The following is a 20447-nucleotide window of genomic DNA, read 5'->3' as shown; positions in this document are numbered from 1 at the left end:
GAGTCCCGCACCCTCTGGTTGTCAGGGAAAGAACAGAGGCAGCAGCTCGGGGTGGTAAATGCCACTGGTCCTTTCTGCTGAGCAGCACAGAGAACCCAGGAATAAATAGATGCCTGCTTTTCCCAGAAGATGGCAAAGTGCTAGTGGAGGCCCCCAAATCTCTTTCCAGGATGTTTTGTGGGATCCTCTTCTGTACTCCCCCAAAATACCAAATATTTTGGTAATTCCTTTTTTACAAAAATCTTGATTGTTGAAAGTATTACATATGTCCCCTGTTTCCTCCCTTGACCTCTACCACCCTGGCCCCACCATCTTTTTGTCTGTGTCCATGGGTTATGCATATGTGATATGAGCATTTCCTCTGAAGGCTGAGAGAGACTTCTAGGAAGCAGACACCGAAAAAGAATTAATAAAATAAAGAATCAGGAAAAGATGTCTCACACAAAGGAATAAGATAAATCTCCAAAACTGACCCTAGTGAAATGAAGTTACATGATTTACCTGACAGAGAATTAAAATGAACTCTCCTGAACATGCTCACTGAGCCCAAGAGAACAATGCGAAAATGTCTGATCAATGTCCTTTTGAAAATAATGTAGACAGATTACTAAAATGGAGAATATATTTGCATACCACATATCTGGCATAGTACATATTCACATAATAGATATCTCTATTTTGAATGTATAGGTTGTTCAAAAATTTATTAAAAAACAAATCAAACTAGAAAATGGGAAAAGACATTTAAGGGATATTTCACAAAAAGGGAACAAATAAGTACATGAAAATATGTTCTACATCATTAGTTACTGGGAAATGCAAGTCAGAAGCACAGGAGATATCACTCCATATCTATAAGAAGGTCTATTAATTTTAATCCTGAATTGTGATCACCACAGCAGGAATGCAGACACTCATCTCTCATACATTGCCAGTGGAAATGTAAGATAGTACAACACCCTGGAAAATATTTTGGTAATTCCTTTTTTACAAAAATCTTGATTGTTGAAAGTATTACATATGTCCCGTTTCCTCCCTTGACCTCTACCACCCTGGCCCCACCCCCCAACCCAGGCCTTCACCATCTTTTTGTCTGTGTCCTTGGGTTATGCATATATGATATGAGTTCATGGGTAGATCTCTTCCAACCCACCGTTCCTCCCCTGCTTTAATTCCTTTTATTAATTCCTTTTAAAATATAAAAATACACTCATAATATGGTCTGCCAATCATATACCTGGATATGTGTTCCAGAGAAATAAACATTTGCATTTCATCTAAACTATTATATTAATTGGTGTAAAGCTTTTTTTTTCAATTTAGATTCTTTATTGTTTAAAGTATTACATAAGTCTCCTTTTTCCTCCATTGACTTCTCCCTGGCTGACCCCACCCCCCAGCACACGCCCTCACCTCCCCATATGTTCATATGCATGCATACAAGTCCTTTGGTTGATCTCTTACTCCCTCACCCCCTGCCTTCGGAATTGGAGAGCATTATGCTAATGGAAATAAAACAGTCAGAGAAAGATAAATATCACATGATATCACTCATTTGTGGAATGAACAACATAAACTGAAGAACAAAAATAGAATCAGAGTCATAGAAGCATTGAACAGACTGGTGTAAAGCTTTTAAAATACTCCCAAATATTTATTTTTCTCCGTTACTAATAAAAAAAATTTTTATCCCTGATATTGATGGAATTAGTTCTTATTCTGCAGAAGTCTTAATAGGATTATTAATTTTTAGTTATTTTAAGACCTAATTTCTGGGCTTTAATGCTTTTTTTTTCATGTTTCTGTATCATTTATTTCTGCTTTTATGTGCATTATTGCCTTCCACTACAATGTGGAACCCTTATAGAGCATTTCATTTTGTTAATCCTCATCCAAGGACATTTTTCCATTGATTTTTTTTTAGGAAGTATGGAAGAGAGAGGGAAAGGCAGAGAGAAACATTGATGTGAGAGAAACACATCAATTGGTTGCCTGCTGCATGAGCCCTGACCAGGACCCAGGCCCAGGAGGAGTCTGCAACCAAGGTACTTACAGGAGTCAAACCTAGGACTGCAGGCCACCACTATATCCACTGAGCCAAACCAGCTAGGGCTAGAGTACTGCATTTTGTAGAGAAAGGTAATTAATTTAATGGTAACCCTCCTTACTCTGCTCATTGCTGTGCTTCAGGCTATGGGATGAAGAATGGTGTGATAAAAATACCCATTACTCTAGATACCGTCTCCTAAGAATTAGCCTTTCTGTTCTCAGCTGAATGCCTGCTCACACTATGCTGCCTGGGCTGAACAATCCATTATCTTCCAACACTGTTTGATCCAGGGCAACGATTATTAACTGGTGTGCTGCAAGAATTTTTAAAACATGTAATACCTGATTATTTAGTCAGGGGCAGAGGCATCTTTTTACTTACATTGTCAAGTGAAAAAAAAAAATGACAACAGCAAACACAACAATATCCATGCAGTGTCAGTGAATCAAAATTATACCTGTATATTTTTTCGGGTGTGAACACAGAATTTTTGTAATTAGTTTATGTGTACCATGAGACAGAAAATGTAAAAGAAAAAAAAAAATCATTGACCTAGCCCAGCTGGCATGACTCAAACGTTCAGCATTGACCTATGAACCAGGATATCACTATTATTCAATTCCTAGTCAGGGAACATGCCAGGATTGTGGGGTCGACTCCCAGTAGGGGGCATGTTGGAAGTAGCTGATCAATCATTCTATCTCATCATTAATGTTTCTCTCTCCATCCCCCTTCCTATCTGAAATTAATAATCATATATTTTAAAAAATCACTGACCTATAGTATTATCTCCATTTGACTCTCTACCCTTCAGTAGAGTCTTACCCAGCAAATAGGTAGCCTAATCCTCAATCAAGGACATAAGGCAGCTACCCTCCCCCAAAATACATATATCTGATAGGCTCTGTTCATCTCTGTTCCTGTCTCCTTCAAGTTCCAACTGCTTCAGCATCCCTGAACTCCAATCTCTTAGTGGCTGCTTGGTTCCACTTCCTTATGCTGTGCTTAAGACTTTATTCCCAGTAAGTAGGTCAAGTTAAAATTGAGACTCACCTTCTTTGTGTCCTGTCTATCATTGAGAAATCTCCTGATCTGCCTATTGCCAAATGTCTAAAAACAGGTACCTCATGTACAATATTTTATTGTACTTTCTACTTGTAGATAGTGAGTATAACATGCTATACCAGATACCATTTATTTATTTATTTATTTACTTACTTACTTTGTTTTAATTTATTTTTATTGTTGAAATTCTGTCCCCTATTTTCCCCCAAGTCCCCTCCAACTGACTCCTGCCCCCCTCCTTCACAGGCCTTCCTCACACTATTGTTTGTGTCCATGGGCTGTGCCCATATGGACTTATATTAATATCACAATTACAATAAAGAAATAGAATCTGACCAATCATTTGTCAACATTGGTTTTTTCCAAGTTATATATTCTAGCAAAATGAGAGCCTTTCAGACTAATGCTAACTTTCTCACATACTTTGAAAAATTTCCTTACTCCTAACAGCATTTTGGGTTACCATTGAAATTCCTATGTTTCACACTGAACACAGTCAGTTTCTGTATCTAATATGCTTTTGTGTCCTCACTTTCTCAGTGGTCAATCTACAATTTCCACCATTACCTCCCTGCTCAGAGACTAGGATATATCAATTTAAACTACTCAATGTGTTTGGGTTTTGGTGTTGTTGTTTTTGTTTTTTGTTTTTTAGCTTTTTTAGCTCCTTCATCTATTTTTTGTTTGTTTCTTCCCAAACTCCTACTAATACTTTCAGATATTAAATATCATGGATAAGCAACTCCTAAATTTTACATTTAAAAAGTAGTTGTTCTATTCCATATGATTTTATTGTAATTGTCACATTATACATGGATATTTTATCTGTTTGCCCAATAATTCTGTGGAGTATAAAGAAATCTTTTTCTTCTCACCAATGACACATAAAAAATAGAATCTACACAGAATAAAAGGAAAACTTACCTTTTTAAATGAAGAATCTGGATACAATGTTCCTGACTTGTATGTATATACCAGGAAATGAGGGTGTAAAAATGACCTAATTAAACCAAGATAATGACACTTCATTGTATGAATATCATTAATAAAAGAAACTTCTAAAATCATGAAATTAAACAAATATACTTTCAATTATAGAATTTCAGATATCCAAACAATTAAATGGACCCATATTTCCATGATCTCATTTGCTTTCTAATAGCATAATGTTTGTGTAAGAGAAAAGAATCCTATATAATAAAAGAGAAACATGCAAATTAACCATCCCTCCACTATGCTCAAGCCATGCCCACAAGCCACACCCACAAGCCCATCAGGAGCGAGTATGCAAATTAACCTTCTAAGATGGCAGTGGCCATGGAGCTGGAGTGAGCAGGAGGCTTGGGTTGCCCTCAGTGATGGAGGAAGCCAAGCTTCCCACCTGCCATGGCCAGCCCTAGGCTCTGCTGAAGGCTACAAAGTTCCAATTATAGAAGATAAATAAATCCCAGAAAAAGAAAAAAGAAAAAGAAAAACAGAAGAGCCTGGGAGCTTGGGTTGCCAGGGGGTGTGACCAGCCTGAAAACAGCCATCAGCCCCTCACCCAGGCTTGCAAGGCACCACCACACCCTGAAGGGGTTATGGGCAGCCTGAAAATGGCCCTCTGATCCTCACCCAGGCTGGCCAGGCACCCCAGCAGGACCCCCACCACCACCACCCAGAAGGGGCTGTGGCCAGCCTGCAAACACCCATCAGCCCCTCATCCAGACTGGCCAGGCATCCCAGCGGGACCTGCACCCTGATCCGGGATACCCTTCAGGGCAAACCAGCCGGCCCCCTCCCATGCACCAGGCCTCTATCCTATATAATGAAAGGGTAATATGCAAATTGACCCTAACAGCAGAAAGACTGGGAATGACTGGTCACTATGATACACACTGACCACCAGGGGGAAAATGCTCAATGCAGGAGCTGCCCTCTGGTGGTCAGGGCGCTCTCACAGCGGGGAGCTCTGCTCATCCACAAGCTAGGCTGATGGCTGCCAGTACAGCGGTGGTGGCGGGAGCCTCTCCCGCCTCCTCAGTAGCACTAAGAAGGTCCAACTACAGCTTAGGCCTTCTCCCTGCTGGCAAGTGGACATCCGCTGAGGGTTCCCAGGGTGCCAGAGAAATGTCTGACTGCCAGATTAGGCCTAATTCCCCAGGGAGCGGGTCTAAACCAGCAGGTGGACATCCTCCGAGGGGTCCCAGACTGCAGGAGGGCACAGGCCAAGCTGAGGGACTCCCCACCCGAGTGCACAAATTTTTGTGCACTGGGCCTCTAGTAAGCAGAATAACCAGATTCCAGTATGGAAGCTGCAATGACACAGCTTCACCTGTAGTAAAAACCAGAGTTTCGAGATTCCCACAGCAAAGTTCTGTTTTAGATTTAACCATCAATACATCTAATAGCATCAATATGCCAGTTAATATTTACGAACAAGTAGCCATTAGTTGATAAAGGCAAAAAATATGCTTTAAGTTTTTATGCACTTATGCTGTGGTAAAAACAGCAATGGATGATTTTGCATGTTTACTGCAGGTTGGGCTAATGCTACCTTCATTCTGGAACCCAGGAAAAGGCATGGCCCTCCTTGGAGAACACCTTTCTTTTAGTAGAAAGAGAAAAAAAAAACTGTAAAAGCACAGAATACTTCACAAAGCCTTTGTTTAGAAGCGGGATGCTAGTGTCCCTGCTCACATTTCATAAGCCAACCTAAAGGATCTCTGTAGACAAACCCAATATAAACATGCCTCAGAAGTTAAGTCTTTCTCCTGGAAGAAAGTGGTCATCACGGAACAATCTAACAACATTATTTATTGTAGGGAGACTGGACTTTCTCAAGGATGCCAAACACCAAAAGGCATTTCAAGTCCAGAATTGAGAGGACTAGAGCATTCGCAGGGTACTTTCAGCCACCAGGAATTCTCTTTATTAGTCTGCTTCGTTGTCTCTCATTCCTGATAGCCTTTCCTTTTCCTCCAGTCAAATAACAAAACTAGAGAGATCTCGGGAAAAGCAGATATTGATCAGTTCACATTTTATATACATTCTTAAGGAAAAATCTATGAATGGTCTGGGCTGTTCAGGTGCAAGTGCCTGGGGAAAAAAATGTGTGGGGACTGAAAAGTAAAATAAAAATTTAAAGGAGTTATAGCAGGGAGAATTCATATAAAACCGCACACATGAACAACTACTGGGAAATCCACTTTTAATGGACTGTATCAAATTGTAAGAATTTATAGCAAAAGACTAAGATTCTACACATTGCCAACTTACTCAATTAGGAAAACAAAAGGGACTTTTGCAGATATGCAGATTCAGAAAGCATGCCATCTGCATATTCTCTCTAAAGAATATAATATGAAAGTATTCTACCTGAACAATATCTGAGTTAACATAAAATTGCAACAGGAGAAAAAAATACAAAACAGTGATAAAACTTGAAAAATGCAAAACATTTAAGTAACTGAAAGCATTGGATTTACATCTTAAATGTAAGAAGAATTTAAAAAATACTGTAGTAATATTATGATATAAATTTATATGTGAGAGGCACAAGAGAGGAATCTGAGTACCAAAAAAAGAAAATAAAAATATGATGATAAAATTTTATTTTGTATCAATAAATCCCACAAAGTAAGAAGACAATAAATAGGGTGGCATATTTGCAACATATAGAACAGATAAAGGCCTAATCTCTGTAGTAAACAAAAGTTCCCAAAAATCTGATCATAGAAAAAAAGAAAGAAAAGCAGAATGACAAGGCACAGATTGAAAATAAATACCAAAGACACATGAATAAAAATAAAAATCCAAAAGAAAATACAAAATCTTGGGAGAGGCCATTTAATTAGAATGGTCAGTAAACATTTGAAAAGATACTATATGTTGTTAAGAAGCAGTGAAGTGCATATTAAAACAACAATAAAGTAGTAGTTCTTATCCATTGGTTAACAAAATAAATGAGTAAAGATACTCATTTTGTTGGCAATGTAGAGTATAGGGATACATTTGAATTGTTGGTGTGAGTGAAAACTGGTATAATTCTTTGAAGTAAAAATTTGGCAATGAGAATTTTCTTATTTATTACCCATCAATTTCACTGGTGCCCAGGAAGTCATGGCTAGGGATATCCATAGTAAAGCTTTCCTTGCTATAAATAATGGGTGGATAATTAATAAATGAGAAATATTCATTTGAAGGCTGTATGTATAGTGAAAATAAACTCATTTGGCACAGAGCAATATGAATCTCAGAAAAGTAACATTATGTAAAATGTTGTATAATAAACAACCACATACAACCGAATACGTATCTATTGCTCCCACTTCTTTGTCACATGTGGCTGGCCATGGAAGTTCTGCTAATTGGCCAGGCTTGATCTATGGTACTGGATTCAGCCATATTTAGGAATGATTAGGGTACCTTGGCTGTAGTCCACATGTATCTAGCTTTCAGCATGCTGGCCTATGCATATTGTCACGAGGATGGCAGACAAACAGGAAAGAAAGCAGAAACGCATGAGAGCTTTTCAAACCTCTGTTTGAATCAAGTCAGGTAATAACATTTTGGCCAAAGAAATCAAATAGTCTCTATAAGTGTGGGGTCCGAGGTAAAAATGATGAGAAGCCTCTTGTCTAAAACTATTAAGAATCTCAAGACAGCAACACTGAACATTAAACCAAATACAGGGCCCTTCTAACCATAAGGCCCTGAGGCACCACACATCATGAATTTGGCCTTGCATAAGTGAATTCAGATTCAAGGGCTGGATAGTGGGGGGGCACTGATGGAAATGTATTTATCCCATCTCTTGATGATAGTCACACAGTTAGTTATATGGCAAAGAGTGAAGAAACAGGAAAAGGTAAAGCCTTGAGTGCACTTTTGTGGTGCACCATATTAATCCTATCTAATAATAGAGAAATATGGTAATTAGCGTACGACCGCTACCCTTCCCATTGGCTAATCAGCGAGATATGCAAATTTACTGCCAACAAAGATGGCGGTTAATTTGCATATGTAGGCACAATGCTGGGAGGCGAAAGGGAAAGGACGGAAGAAGCCCCTGCCACTGATGGTGATCCAAAACCCAGGGGGGTGCTAAGAGCCGGGGGCAGGGCCAAGGCGGCCCCCAGGGCCGCCTTGGCCCTGCCCCACAGCCGTGATCAGAGAACCGGGCGCCTTTGCCACCCCCGACCAGTGATCGTGGGAAGCAGGGGTGGAGCCCGTGATGGGAGCTGGGGAGGGGCGGAGCCTGCAGTGTGGGGAGCTGGGGGTCCCCTGCCCAGGCCTAATGCCTTGGCCAGAGGCATTAGGTCTAGGCAGGGGCAGGGCGTGAGATCGCGGGGAGCTGGGGGCCCCCTGCCCAGGACTAATGCCTCAGCCAGAGGCTTAGGCCTGGGCAGGGGCGGAGCCTGCAATCGCAGGGAGCTGGAGGTCCCCTGCCCAGGACTAATGCCTCGGCCAGAGGCTTAGGCCTGGGCAGGGGCGGAACCAGCCATCGCGGGGCGGAGTCAGCGATCCTGGGCAGCTGGGGATCCCCTGCCCTGGCCTAATGCCTCAGCCAGAGGCGTTAGGCCTGGGCAGGGGCAGAGTCAGCAATCGTGAGCAGCTGGGGGTCTCCTGCCCAGGACTAATGCCTCCACCAGAGGCCTTAGGTCTGGGCAGGGGTGGTGCCAGAGATCATGGATAGCAGGGGCAGAGCCGGGGATGGTGGGAGCTGGGGGTCCCCTGCCCAGGCCTGACACCTCTGCGGGAGGCCTCAGGCCTGGGCAAGGGGCCGATCCACGATCGGAGGGTGATGAGTGTCAACTCCTCTGACCGAGGCATCAGGCCTGGGCCAGGGGCGGAGCCGGCAATCGGAGGGTTCTGGGGATCCCCTGCCCAGGCCTGACACCTGGGCCAGAGGCATCAGGCCGGGGCGGGGGGCAGAGCCAGTGATGGGGGGAAATGAAATGTGGGCACAGGTGGGGTACCTAGGCCTGTCCAGTGATCAGGCCCTATGGGGGTCATCTCACCCATTCCCATTTGGGCTGGGCCTACGGTTGCTGGACAGGGCCTGCAGGACAGGGCTTGTGGGACAGGGAGGGACTTTGAGAGGTTTGCATGCCAGAGGGAGGGACAGGGGGCATTTGGCTGGTTGTGGGAAGTTGGCTGTGGGAGCACACTGACCACCAGGGGGAAACTCCTGCATTGAGTGTCTGCTCCCTGGTGGTCAGTGCATGTCATAGCAACAGGTCGACTGGTCGTTCTGGTTGTTCGGTTGTAATGATTGCTTAGGCTTTTATATTTATACTAGAGGCCAGGTGCACAAAAATTTGTGCACTCGGGGGGGAGGGGGGCCCTCAGCCTGGCCTGTGCCCTCTCACAGTCTGGGACCCCTCAGGAGATAATGACCTGCTGGCTTAGGCCTGCTCCCGGGTGACAGAGGGCAGGCCCAATCCCTAGGTGCAGCCCCTGGTCGGGCTCAGAGCAGGGCCGATTGGGGAGTTGGGGCACCGCCCCTGTCAACAACAGAGCAGGGCGGATCGGGAGGTTGCGATGCCACCCTCAGTCAGGCTCAGGGTAGGGCCGATTGGGGGGTTGGGGCACTGTCCCCTGTCACACTCAAGGCAGGGTCGATGGGGAGGTTGTGGCGCCACCCTCGGTCACGCACAGAGCAGGGCCAATCAGGGGGTTGGGGCACTGCCCCCTGTAACTCACAGAGCAGGGCCCATCAGGGGGGTTGGGGCTCTGTACCCTGTCACGCACAGAGCAGGGCCCATCAGGGGGTTGGGGCACCGCCCTCTATCACCCACAGAGCAGGGCTGATCAAGGGGTTGGGGCGCCGCCACTCTCACACTCAGGGCAGGGCCGATGGGGAGGTTATGGCTCTACCCCGTCACACACAGAGCAGCGCCCGTGGGGGGGGGGGGGGTTGGGGAGCTCCCCACTATCAGGCACAGAGCAGGGCTGATCAGGGGGTTGGGGCGCCTTCCCCTGTCACGAACAGAGCAGGGCCGATAGGGAGGTTGTGGCCCCACCCCCTGTCACACACAGAGCCGCAGGGCGATCAGGGGGTTTGGGCGCTGCCCCCTGTCACGCTTATCCCGGTGCCGGGAGGCCTCATGGCTCCGCTGATCCCGGTGCTGGGAGGCATATTACCCTTTTACTATATAGGTTAGAGGCCTGGTGCATGGGTGGGGGCCGGCTGGTTTGCCCTGGGAAAATTGAAGGGTGTCCTGGATCAGGGTGGGGGTCCCCACTGGGGTGCCTGGCCAGCCTGGGTGAGGGGATGATGGCTGTTTGTAGCTGGTCACACACCCTTCAGGGTGGGGGTCCCCACTGGGGTGCCTGGCCAGTCTGGGTGAGGGGCTGAGGGCTGTTTTCAGGCTGTGAGTGACTGAAGCTCCCAACTGCTCCTTTTTTTCTTTTTTTTCATTTTTTATTCTGAGCCAGCTTTAGCTTGAGGCTTGGCTCCAGCTCTTAGGCCTCAGCTGAAAGTAGGTTTCTGGCCTTTGCTTACAATGTTACGAATCTGCTGGCTGAAGTCCGGCAGCGGTATTTGTTACAGAGTTTCTTAAACTGCCGGCTCAGAGGCCTGCAGCCGCAGGCGGGGAACGTTGGTTTCCTCTGTCACTGAGGCAACCAAGCCTCATGTCAGTTTCAAGCTGCCTGGCTGCCGGCCGCCATCTTGGCTGACAGTTAATTTGCATATCTCGCTGATTAGCCAATGAAAAGGGTAGCGGTCGTACGCCAATTACCATGTTTCTCTTTTATTAGTGTAGATGGAGTTGTTGATAATGGAGGAGGCTATGCATATGTGGCATAAGGGGCTTGTGGGAAATCCCTGTGCATTCTAGTCAATTTTGCTTTTGCTATAAATCTAAAACTGCTCTACAAAATAAAGTGTATTAGAATAATAAATAATGAGAAAAATACTAGTATATGAATAGGCAAGCTTCATACAGATAAATGAAAATAACCAATAAAGGTTCAGAGTAGTCATTTAAGGAAATATAAACTGATGTTCAGATGAAAAAGAATATTTTAGCACATCATGCAGGCTTTTGGAAATATAAATTGCTATCATCTTTTCAGGAAGACACTGGCAATGTTTCTCAAAATCTTAATATGCTATAAAATGTGAATATTAAATCAGTTACTACATGCAAATTGCTGAGAAATATGCCCTGTAAATGTTATGTGTTCTTAAGTGCCCATTACTTTTGTTGTTTTTGTTATTATCATCACTATCGTCATTGTTATTCACTCTTCTAGATCCAGAAATCTATTTCTTGATATCAAGGCTACCAAACAAAATCTATATTATATAAAAATATACATACAATAATGTCTATTGCAGGACTCAATAAACAGATGGAAATTTCTGGAAATAACTTCATTACCAGTCAATATTACATATTGTTAAATGTTATCTATTCAAAGATGAGTTATAAAATACATAAAGAGCAAGGAAATAAGAACCATTAATCAATAAGCCTGGCCAATACCCTATTTCCACTTTCGTAAAAACAAAATTTTGAGTAGGTTTCATTTAATAGAAGAATGAAATATAAACAGAAAATTGGGAAAAGTACACAAAAAGTTATTAATATTGATTTCTTAGAGTGTACATAGAAAACAGAATACTTAATACGTTAAAAGTACATACAAAATGAGAAAAAAATACTCTAGAACAGCGGTTCTCAACTTGTGGGCCTTGAATGACCTTTCACAGGGGTCACCTAATATCATCGGAAAACACATATATAATTACATATTGTTTTTGTGATTAATCACTATGCTTTAATTATGTTCATTTTGTAACAATGAAATTGGGGGTCACCACAACATAAGGAACTGTATTAAAGGGTCACGGCATTAGAAAGGTTGAGAACCACTGCTCTAGAATGTCAAGTAAAGTTCTTAAAATCATACAAATATGTGAAATAACATGAAGACAAACAAAGTTAAACATCCTATATAATAAAAGGCCAGCCACCATAAACATAACAACCTGAACGACCAGAGACCAGAACCACCATGGTCCCTCGCTGGGCTGGCCCCACCCCCTAGCAAGCAGTTAGGGGTGATCAGGTAGGCAGGCAAGTGGTTAGGGGAGATCAGGTAGGCAGGCCAGCAGTTAGGACAGTGGTTCTCAACCTTCTGGCCCTTTAAATACAGTTTCTCATGTTGTGACCCAACCATAAAATTATTTTCGTTGCTACTTCATAACTGTAATGTTGCTACTGTTATGAATCGTAATGTAAATATCTGATATGCAGGATGGTCTTAGGCGACCCCTGTGAAAGGGTCATTTGACACCAAAGGGGTTGTGACCCACAGGTTGAGTACCGCTGGGTTAGGAGCAATCACGTAGGCAGACAGCCCCTCCCCAGGCTGGCTCCACCCCCAAGCAAGTGTTTAGGTGTGATCAGGCAGGCAGACCAGTGGTTAGGGGTGATCAGGTAGGCAGGCAAGTGGTTAGGGGCAATCAGGTAGGCAGGCAAGTGGTTAGGGGAAGGTGATCAGATAGGTAGATGGCCCCTCACAGGGCAGGCCCCGCCCCTAAGCAAAGAAAGAGGGAGGCCCAGGCCACCAGCGACAACTCTGTGATAGGTGTGCAGATGGCCAGCAATCGCCCTGCAGAGGGAAGCTGAGGTCATCCAAGCAATCGAACTCCATGCCTATCTCCTGCAGAGGGAAGCCACCAGTGGCAGGGGGAGAGGGGGCAGTGCTGCACAGATGGCAAGCAGTGGCAGTGGCCGGGGTGGGGCCAGCTGCCTGCAGCTGGGGGAAGGAAAGCCCCAATAGGCCCTGATCTCAGGCCAGGACTAGGGACCCTACCTGAGGAGTCCCGGATTGTGACAGGGTGCAGGCCGGGCTGAGGACCGCCCCCCCCCCCCCACCCCCAGTGCACAAATTTTCGTGCACCAGGCCTCTAGAAGTGAAATAAAATTATACCCTTATTTGTTGCAATTGTGGTTGTATTTCAAGGAGTTATGCACAGCAATCTTAATCTATCTAACCTGACTAAATATTTACATCATTAAATTAGAATTTGACTTGAAAATTAAATTTTAAAAATCAAGATCTAAATTCTACTCTGATATGATTTAAAAATAAGATATACCATCTATAATAAAAGTGTCATATGCTAATTAGACCTGACAGCCAAACAACCTTCTAGACTTCATTCCAGATGTCCTTCCAGATGAAGCCATGGTGATGGGGGCCTAGGCAGAGGTGGTTAGGGGTAATCAGGCAGGCAGACAAGTGGTTAGGGGCAATGAGGCAGGCAGGTAGAGGAGTTAGGTGTGATCAGGCAGACAGGCAGGTGAGCAGTTAGGACCCAGTAGTCCGGATTGCAAGAGAGATGTCTGACTGTCAGTTTTGGCCCGATCCCATCGGGTTACCCACGGGATCAGGATCAGGCCTAAACCAGCAGTCGGACATCTCCAGAGGGGTCCCAGATTACGAGAGGGAGCAGGCTGGGCTGAGGAAACACTCCCTCTGTGCAGGAATTTCCTGCACCAGGCCTCTAGTCCTATATAATAAAAGCCTAATGTGAAAATCAACCAAACAGCAGACAAACTAACGGAACACCTGGTCACTATGACATGCACTGATCACCAGGGGCCAGCCATTCAACGCAAGAGCTGCCCCCAACCGACAGGCCCTAGGTCAGCCAAGGCTGGTGCCAGTGGGAGCTCCCCGATTGCCTTGCCAGTTGCCCCACAGAGGGAGGTAATTAGCAGTAGCAGCAGGGTGCGGGGCCAGCAATAGGTGGTGCCAGGCCAGCCAAGGTGGGTGCTAGCAGGGGCCCCCCAATTGCCCCACCCATTGCTTCACAGATTGGCCCTGATCACCAGCCAGGCCTAGGGACCCTACCCATGCACAGATTTCATGCACCAGTCCTCTAGTGTTAAATAAATGAAATAGTCATGCTTTTGTTTAGTCCCAATTTAGGGTAGTGACTATACAAATTTAAGAAACTAAAAACAACTATATGAAAAAAAGAATGGCCACTTACTGTTTTTTAAGATGGAGAGTGTATGTTTTCCTGTTAATTTGGATGGCATAAATGACCTATAGCAAAGTATTCAGAGAGAAAGTAATAATTAAAAATGTGAAATTCTTCAAACCAAAGCCATACCTTTTTATTAATTTAAAATCTGTATTGTTTAAAATCTTATAAGTCTCCTTTCTACCCATTGACCACACCCCAGCTGTGCCCCCCGCGCACACACACACACACACGCCCCCACCTCCCCCACCCCATCTGTGTCCATTGGTTATGCTCATATGCATGCATACAAATCCTTTGGTTGATCTCTTATCCCCTCACCCCCTGCGTTCCCTCGTAGGTTGGACTGCCTGTTCCATGCTTCTATGACTCTGGTTCTATTTTTGTTCAACAGTTTATGTTGCTCATTATATCCCACATATGAGTGCGATCATGTGATATTTATCTTTCTCTGACTGGCCTATTTAACTTAGCATAATGCTCTCTAGTTTCATTCATGACTTTGCAAATGGTAAGAATTCCTTCTTTTTTACAGCAGTGTAGTATTCCATTGTGTAGATGTACCACAGTTTTATAATCCACTCGTCTGCTGATGGGAACTAAGGGTGTTTCCAAATCTTAGCTATGCTGAATTGTGTTGCTATGAACATAGGGGTACATATATATCCTTTCTGATTGGTGTTTCTGATTTCTTGGGATATAGTCCTAGAAGTGGGATTACTGGATCAAATGGGAGTTCCATTTTTAAATTTTTGAGGAAACTCTATTCTGTTTTCCACAGCAGCTGCACCAGTCTGCATTACCACCAGCAGTGCAGGAGGGTTCCTTTTTCTCCGCATCCTCGCCAGCACTTTTCATTTCTTGATATGTTGTTGATAGCCATTCTGACAGGTGTGAGATGGTACCTCATTGTTGCTTTGATTTGCATCTCTCGGATGATCAGTGACTTTGAGCATGTTCTCTATGTCTCATGGCCTTCTATATGTTTTCTTTAGAAAAGTGTCTATTTAGGTCCTTTGCCCATTTCTTGAGAAGCCAAAGATTTTTTAAATGTGCTCATTCATATAAACCAAGATTGTATCATGTGTTTGTCAAAATTATATCCACATATAGAAGTATATTGCTATCTTTCTTTAATCACAGAAAGTATGAAAGAAATTCAAGGAGTCTAAAACTATTTCAAATTAAGAGCATGAGTCATTGGCATTTATTACGTATCATAAACAAATGTAATTTACAATGATTACATTTAGAAATGCTGAGGAACCTTTGAAGAAACTTGAATTTTATTATCTTTTTTTCTACTTTTCAGCTTCTAGCACAGATACATGGAAAATCCGAGGACTATAATGCAGGTCCCCTTTTAAGGTGAAAGGGAGTAGCCATAACTGCCAGAAGCAACGCCTGCACACAGCCTTTCACCTTGCTGTTCTCTCCAGGATTTGCCTCACAGCGTTCAGGGACAGTCCACGTTTAATAAGAAGCCCCCTCACCCCAACTCCAGATCTTTTCATGGGTCATGCAGCTTCCCTCTTGTTGAGACTCAGTTGATGCTCTCCCCATTCCTATTTTTATTTCCCTCCCCTCCCACAGTGCTCATCATAAGGGCAACCCCTAATTTACACAAATCCCCTCAGAGATTGCAGCTCAAAGAACACACTCTGGAGCATCAGCATCAAAAATATGCTGTGCTGGGTTATTGTGAAATAAGATTCTAAGGTTAATGTCCCAGTCCACACTTTTATGAGTAGTCATTTATTTACTGTAGGGTTTTTTCTGTCTCTGTTTTTAATATATCTTGTTATATGCAAGATTTCATATTGTTAGTCTACTCAGAAATAAAAAATATGGGAAATAATCATTTAAACCCCCAAGTCTTTTTCCTAGGATGATTAGAACTGTAGAAATACCCTCCAGCAGACTGAAGAAATAACAGTCTGAGGGCAACTCTCATTTTTGTAAAAAAAAAAAAAAAAAAAAAAAAATACTACTTTACCATTAAACATTAAAGCCACTGAAAGCCAGTGAGATATCCCTGTTAAAAAATTTGCCAAGAAAATGCCTTGGGTAATAATAATAATTGACTTTAAAATCTCAAAGTTGTTAGGCAAAATAAATATAACTAAAACTAAGAGTATATGATAAAGCTTTTTCAGTGGTAATTATATACGACTAAACATAATTTTCCAAAGTCTTTGGTACCTTAAAACATTAGAGTTTGCTGAATTAAATAGTAAAAATGATTAAAGATCTACGTATCCTACCTAATAAAGAGGAAATATGGTAATTGGCCCTCATGCTGTCACAAAGATGGCGGCACCACAGCTAATAAGGAGGGAATATGCTAATTGACTGCCCGCCCTCAAAAATGGCAGCATCCATAGCCACAAGATAGCGGCGCCCAATCTCCTCAGCCCCGCCGGGGCAGCAGGTGTGCAGCAAGGCTGGGCCTGCCCCCAGGCAGGCCCGGCCTTGCCATGCACCTGCCTCCAGAGTCCCCCAGTCCCTTCAGCCCCCCTGCCACCCAGGGCCGGCCCGAGGTGCAGGCAAGCCTTGGATGGCAGCTGCCTAGCCACCCAGGGCTGCCTGAGGCTTAGATAACCAGGGCTGGCCGAAGCTTCTGTTGCTGGCAGTGGCAGCAGCAGATGTGTGATGGGGTCATCACCTTCCCCTGATCGCCAGGCTGCCTCCCACTCCTAAGGGCTCCCGGACTGTAAGAGGGGGCAGGCCGGGCTGAGGGACCCCCCCCATCCATTGCATGAATTTTCATGCAACGGGCCTCTAGGTTTTAATAACAAGATACTGAAAAATTAATCTGAGTTTGCCTCCTATGGAGAATCTGGAGGATCAATTTGAATCTGTTAATGAATAAGTCTTGTATTTTATTTGAAATAGCTCTTAAAATGTGAATGTATTGCTAATCTGAGGAACGTTAATTATTTACATGCCATCTAAAAAATTAAGGTTTCTAAGGGTTAAGAATTCTAACTAATTGGTAAAAAAAAAGTATGGCTTTGGTGTAATAGAAAGCATACGCATGGAAATGAATTTTGAAGGAAAAAAGAAAGTAGGTTCTAAAGCTGGTTATTTATGAAAGTTATAACGTTTCTGAAGAAAGGTTTGTGAAAGTTATAGAATTTTGTAAAGAGAAATGTTGAAAGGAAGTTATGTAAATTACACAGGCAAGTAAGCCAGGACAAGTAGAAAAGGGAAACTGAGATGATTAAACAGCAATTTGGAACTATCTAGTAAATCCTATCTTCCTTAAACCAAGGACACTTAAGAATAAATGATTTGCATTTTTTCTCCCTAACCAGAGGTTATAACCAGATGGTAAATAGCTTAAATCAATGTACTCAGGTAGATTGATAGCAGAAATCCAATTTCTGTCATTTGCTGACCACATCCAAAGACAAGGTTCCATGTATTGCATTACTCTATAAAGTATCTGGATTTATAGAAGTACTGGTAGGAAAAATCAGGAGAAACAAATATTTTATTATGGGGCTGAATAAATGGAAAATAATTATATAGTTTTTGTAACCTTTGTTGAAAGTATTGCTGACTCTTAAACTTTTTGTTTTATTCAGATATAAGGAAGCATTTTTAATGCAAATTTGGTAAATTATATATTTCTCTCCCTACCTCCTGTATTTGGCAATTCTTAATATGTGACACTATGTTTCTATGCATGAATTCAATAAGACCTGTTTCTAATTGTACCTATATTAACCAAGATAAAAACTAATAATGGGCCTGCTTATAGCAGCCATGGCTTCACCACCTTTTGCAGAACTTGGTCCATCCAGTATTCTGCGGGAATCCCTTATAATCCACAAGGGCAGGCCATCATTGAATGTGCCCATGCTACACTGAAAGGTATGCTAGTAAAACAAAAAAGAGGGAATATGTGCCTCAAGGAAGCTGCTGTAATACTATCAAAAGCACTGTTTACCCTTAATTTCTTGAATTTGAATGATTGTTTTCAAGCCTCTGTAGAACCGCACTTTACCTCAGTAACCCCATCTCAGAAACCACGGTCTTGCGGCGAGATGTGGACACTAATAACTGGACGGGACCCAATGAATTACTAACGTGGGAGAGAGGATATGCATGTGTTTCTACCCCTCACAAAGCTGCTGTAGATTCCAGCTCACCAAATTAAACCCTGCATGACATGGCACAGGACCAATCTTCTTCCAGAAGGGGACTCTGCAGTCCTAAACAATGCACCTTCCTGGGACCCAGATGGCCCCCAGAATAACCTGGGGAATGATAAAGCTGATGGCAGAAGCTGAGTAATTATTGCAAAACTAGAGGCCCAGTGCACAAAATTCGTGCACTGGTGGGGGTGTCCCTCAGCCCAGCCTGCACCCTCTCCAATCTGGGACTCCTCAGGGGATGTCCGACTGCCGGTTTAGGCCCGATCCCTGTGGTATCGGGCCTAAAACGGCAGTTGAACATCCCTCTCACAATCCAGGACTGCCAGCTGCCAAACGCTCACCGGCCTGCCAGACTGATCACCCCCTAACCACTCCCCTGCCAGCCTGATTGATGCCTAACTGCTCTCCTACCAGCCTGATCACCCCTAACTGCCCTCCCTTGCCAGCCTGGTCCCCCACAACTACCTCCCCTACTGGCCTGGTTGCCCCCAACTGCCTTCCCCTGCTGGCCTGGTTGCCCCTAACTGCCCTCCCCTGCAGGCCTGGTCACCCTTAATTTCCCTCCCCTGCCATCCTGGTCATCCCTAACTGCCCTCCCTTGCAGTCCCAGTCACCCCCAACTGTCCTGTCCATCTGACCAGGTTGACCCTCACTGCCCTCCCCTGCTGGCCTGGTCACCCCTAACTGCCTTCCCCTGCTGGCCCCGTTGCCCCCAACTGCCCTCCCCTGCTAGCCTGTTTGCCCCCAACTTCCCTCCCCTGCCAGCTCGATTGCCCACAACTGACCGCCCCTGCCAACCAACTTGTGACAACATTGGGTAGCTATCTTGTGACCACATGGGGTGGGCATTTTGTGACCACATGGGGACGGCCATCTTGTGCGAGGGCATGATGGTCAATTTGCATGTTACTGCTTTATTATATACTAGAGGCCCAGTGCACAAAAATTTGTGCACTGGCTGGGCGGGGGGCAGGTATCCCTCAGCCCCACTTGTGCCCTCTCACAGTCTGGGACCCCTCGGGAGATAATGACCTGCTGGCTTAGGCCCGCTCCCGGGTGGCAGACGGCAGGCCCAATCCCTAGGTGCCTACCCCGCAGCCCCTGGTCGGGCTCAGACCAGGGCCGATTGGGGAGTTGGGGCTCCACCCCCTGTCATGCACAGAGCAGGGCAGATCAGGAGGTTGCGATGCCACCCTCAGTCACGCTCAGGGTAGGGCCGATGGGGGGGTTGGGGCGCCGCCCCTGTCACCCACAGAGCAGGGCCGATCAGGGGTTGGGGCACTCCCCCCGTCATACTCAGGGCAGGGCCAATGGGGAGGTTGCGGCTCCACCCCGTCACACTCAGGGCAGGGCCCATGGGGGGGTTGGGGCACCGCACCCTGTCACACACAGAGCAGGGCCGATCAGGGGGTTGGGGAGCTCCCCCTATCAGGCACATAGCAGGACTGATCAGGGGGTTGGGGCGCCTTCCCCTGTGATGAACAGAGCAGGGCAGATAGGGAGGTTGTGGCCCCACCCCCTGTCACACACAGAGCCACAGGGCGATCAGGGGGTTTGGGTGTTGCCCCTGTCACGCTGCTCCAGGGGCCAGCAGGCCTCGCAGCTCCACTGATCCCAGTGCTGGGAGGCCTCACGGCTCTGCTTGACACAGGGGCAGTGAGGCCTCGCTGCTCAGCTGATCCCGGTGCTGGGAGGCCTCGCAGCTCCGCTTGACACAGGGGCAGTGAGGCCTCACTGCTCCACTGATCCCGGTGCTGGGAGGCCTCGCGGCTCCGCTGATCCCGGTGCTGGGAGGTATATTACCCTTTTACTATAGAGGATAGAAGCCTGGTGCACGGGTGGGGGCCGACTGGTTTGCCCTGAAGGGTGTCCTGGATCAGGGTGGGCATCCCGCTTGGGTGCCTGACCAGCCTGCATGAGGGGATGATGGCTGTTTGCAGCTGGTCACAACCCCTTCAGGGTGGCGGTCCCCACTGGGGTGCCTGGCCAGTCTGGGTGAGGGGCTGAGGGCCGTTTTCAGGCTGGCGGGTGACTGAAGCTCCCAACCTCTCCTTTATTTCTTTTATTTTTTATTCTGGGATTTATTTACCTTCTATGGCTATCACTGGAGCTGAGAGCCGGCTTTAGCTCTGAGGCTCAGCTCCAGCTCTGAGATCCTGGCTGACTGAAAGCAGGT

At 45.2% G+C, this 20447-nt stretch overlaps 1 protein-coding gene across 1 annotated transcript in view; it reads right to left on the bottom strand.

Moving 5' to 3' along the window:
- Positions 1 to 20447, bottom strand: part of LOC308512645 (A disintegrin and metallopeptidase domain 3-like) — a gene marked incomplete at both ends in the record, with an annotated part of 75913 nt that overhangs the window by 47207 nt on the left and 8259 nt on the right. The window contains 2 exons of the mRNA XM_081082246.1: positions 4040 to 4115; positions 14115 to 14170. Of these exons, the coding sequence (XP_080938372.1) occupies positions 4040 to 4115; positions 14115 to 14170 (132 nt within the window). The remainder of the gene's footprint in view (positions 1 to 4039; positions 4116 to 14114; positions 14171 to 20447) is intronic.

Source organism: Myotis nattereri (genome assembly GCF_964212035.1).
Source record: "Myotis nattereri genome assembly, chromosome: 2".
Lineage (NCBI taxonomy): Eukaryota > Metazoa > Chordata > Mammalia > Chiroptera > Vespertilionidae > Myotis > Myotis nattereri.
Note: the sequence above shows the minus strand (reverse complement) of the source record. Positions and strands in the feature narration are given on the sequence as shown.